This window comes from Octopus bimaculoides, chromosome 24 (genome assembly GCF_001194135.2).
Source record: "Octopus bimaculoides isolate UCB-OBI-ISO-001 chromosome 24, ASM119413v2, whole genome shotgun sequence".
Taxonomy (NCBI): domain Eukaryota; kingdom Metazoa; phylum Mollusca; class Cephalopoda; order Octopoda; family Octopodidae; genus Octopus; species Octopus bimaculoides.
The window spans coordinates 29,835,010-29,838,241 of NC_069004.1; the positions used below are offsets into that span (position 1 = coordinate 29,835,010).

General features: G+C 40.3%; 1 protein-coding gene across 1 annotated transcript in view; it reads left to right on the top strand.

Annotated features, from left to right (window-relative positions):
- LOC106874443 (serine-rich adhesin for platelets) overlaps nucleotides 1-3,232 on the top strand; it is a 35,890-nt gene that overhangs the window by 15,797 nt on the left and 16,861 nt on the right. Inside the window, exons 10-12 of the mRNA XM_052976290.1 lie at nucleotides 466-582; nucleotides 1,552-1,769; nucleotides 2,678-2,760. Of these exons, the coding sequence (XP_052832250.1) occupies nucleotides 466-582; nucleotides 1,552-1,769; nucleotides 2,678-2,760 (418 nt within the window). The remainder of the gene's footprint in view (nucleotides 1-465; nucleotides 583-1,551; nucleotides 1,770-2,677; nucleotides 2,761-3,232) is intronic.

Consider the following 3,232-nt stretch of genomic DNA (forward strand, 5'->3'; position numbering starts at 1 on the left):
GAAAATAAACAATCATATTGAAATCTCGATTCTCTGAGATAATGCATGATTCGTGCGGGTGACACGTAAAAGCACCCACTACACTCTCTGAGTGGTTGGCATTAGGAAGGGCATCCAGCTGTAGAAACTCTGCCAAATTAGACTGGAGCCTGGTGTTGCCATCCGGTTTCACCAGTCCTCAGTCAAATCGTCCAACCCATGCTAGCATGGAAAGCGGACGTTAAACGATGATGAACGATGAAGAGCCTAGGCTCGAAATGTAAAAACCTTTTTCATTTTTCCCCAAGCATCAAACCAATACACTTGCTTGTTGTTCATATTCATACGCTTGTCTTCATCTTTTGTTTTTCTATAAATTACAACTTCTTACATATAACCTGTTCTACAGACTGCCGCCATTGCTGACCATCATGACCAGTTTTCTTGAGCCTCAACACTTGACCCAATCGTTTCTTCTGCTTTCAGAATCTACCTTACAGTCCCTGTTTAATCGTATTAAGTCCCAGCGGAACGAGTGGATCAGTGGAATGACTGACAGTTTGCAGTATGTTGAAACTGGTCAAGAGAAAATGGACAAATCTGGTACTGCTACAATTTATTTCCTTTATTTTATCAATATTTTATATATAGGCACAAGAGTGACTGTATGGTAAGAAGCTTGCTTCCCAACCATGTGGTTCTGGGTTCAGTCCCACTATATGGTACCTTTGGCAAATGTCTTCAGCAATCAAAAGGGGCAACCAAAGCTTTATGAGTTGATCTGATAGATGGAAACTGAAAGAAGCTCATTGTGTGTGTGTATGTATATATATATATATATATATATATATACCGGAGTAAGCACATTAAATGTGCAACAAGGTGGAAAAAAGAGTACTCAAATATCAGAGGTAGAGTAATATTCCTTTTCCATTTCTAACAAAACTGTCCGATGAACGGGAACGTGAAACTCAGAGTAACAGTCTTTTGTTATATTTCTGCTGCTTTTAAATAAAGAATATATATATACAGCATCACAGACAGCTCGGAATATTAATGGAGTATTTCATTCTAATGTTAATACACAGCAGACAGTATCAAATTGGTTTGCTCACAAATGAGCAACACAGTTGACTAGAAACAAAGGTGATTAATGACGAACTGAAAGCTACCGTCAAGTCAGGTTCATCTCACAGTGCCCGGGAATTATCATTGTTGTTTGGTGTTAGCAAGCAAACAATATTGACTCACCCACCTAGTGAAACCATGAATGGCTCAGGAACCGGACCTAATCCTCGAGACCGTATTCCTCACCGCAAGGAGAGTGGATAACTGTGGCAATTATATGCTGAGTTTCTTTCAGTTTCCATATAAGTCCACTCACAAAGCTTTGGTCAGCACGAGGCTATAGTAGAAGACACTTTCCCAATGTGCCATGCTGGGGGACTGAACCCAGAACCATGTGGTTGGGAAGCAAACTTCTTACCACACAGCCACTACTTAGTGGTTTTTGCTTCTCTTATGTTTTTTTTGTTTGTTTTTTTTGTTTACTTTCTTCTTCTTTCATACCAGATTATCTCAGATCACAAATTCCCACAAGCAGTGAAGAAGGGTCTTCTGATTTTCCTGCCGATGAGGTGAGCACTTCAGTTCCCACCCGTGATGGGATCGGCTTCATTCCAAGCACTGAGGACACAGATGTGTCTGAGGTTAGAGTTGTCAAGGTCCATGATAAAGGGGATGAAAGTAAAGGTGTTGATTCTGACAGCATCACAGAAGAAATTAGACAGGTAAGCTATTTTAATTATCCATTCTTTTGTACGATTTTAACTTCTGTTTTTCAGTCACTGAACTGTAAACCATGCTGGAGTACTACCATCAAGAGGTGTTTTGTTGATCGTAGCTGCAGCAGTCTCACTGCTTATATTAGTCTGGTTCTTATGTCATCAGATTTTATTCATTAAACTTTTTTTGTTTTTGTCTTGCAAGTACTTGGTGACCCTGTCAGTGCAGGTGCCATTTAAACGCACCCAGTCCACTGTTGAGTGATTGGTGTTAGGGAGAGCATCCAGCTATAAAAACCCTTGCCAAAACTGACTTTGCCTGTGCCACAGAAAAAGCACAAAGTCCACCTTGCTGAGTGGTCGGTGTTAGAAAGGGCAACCAGCTGTAAAAATCCTGCCAAAACAGTCACAGAAGTCTGGTGCAGGCTTCTGGCTGGCCGGCTCTCGTCAAACCGTCCAACCCATAATAGCATGGAAGGCAGACGTTAAGCGACGATGATAAGGAGGCAACACCAGTTATACTGGCGTACAGAAAGACATACCATACTCGATGAGTGTGTGTAATGTTATATGTGTGTGTGTGTGTATATATACTTGCGTTTCTCTCTCCTCTCTCTAATAAATATGTTATTATTATTATTATTACTATTATTATTATTGTTATTATTATTCAGTAGTTTTATTTTTATAACGTGCTTTCACTTCACTTCCGAGTGCAGCTCTGTGTGCCTTGGGTATGTGCTGTGGTTCGCTGTGATGTTCTTATGGTTACTGTATTGAAAGTGTTTTGCGTAGGATGCGTGCAGTGCCCAGTAGTGCAATTTTCTGTATGTTATTATTATTTGTAAGTCCTGGTGTTTTTTGTTATGTATTGTTATTATTGTTTGTTTGTTTCTTGTGTTCTTCAATTGTAGCCAGGAATTCCAGAGCCAGTTTCCAGAGCTTTTAAACTTCAGCAACAAATTCAACAAGTTATGGAACAGAAAAGGAGAATCGAGTAAGTATCTTCATTTACTTCACAGAGGTGTAAGAGTGAGTTGCATTCTTGTTAAGAATCTTGATTCCTAACCCGTGTGTCCATGGGTTCAGTCCCACTGCATGGCACCTTGATCAAGTGTCTTCTACCATAGAAGACTGACCAAAGCATGGTGAGTAGGTAAACTTGGCAGATATAAACTTATAGAAGCTGGGGGTTTTTTTTTGTTTATATCATCTCTGAGTGGTTGGCGTTAGGAAGGGCATCCAGCTGTAGAAACTCTGCCAAATTTAGATTGGAGCCTGGTGTTGCCATCCGGTTTCACCAGTCCTCAGTCAAGTTGTCCAACCCATGCTAGCATGGAAAGCGGACGTTAAACGATGATGATGATGATGATGATGATGATGATCATCATCATCATCATCATCATCATCATCATCATCATCATCATCATCTTTTTAAGGTCCACATTTCCATGCTTGCATGTGTCAAA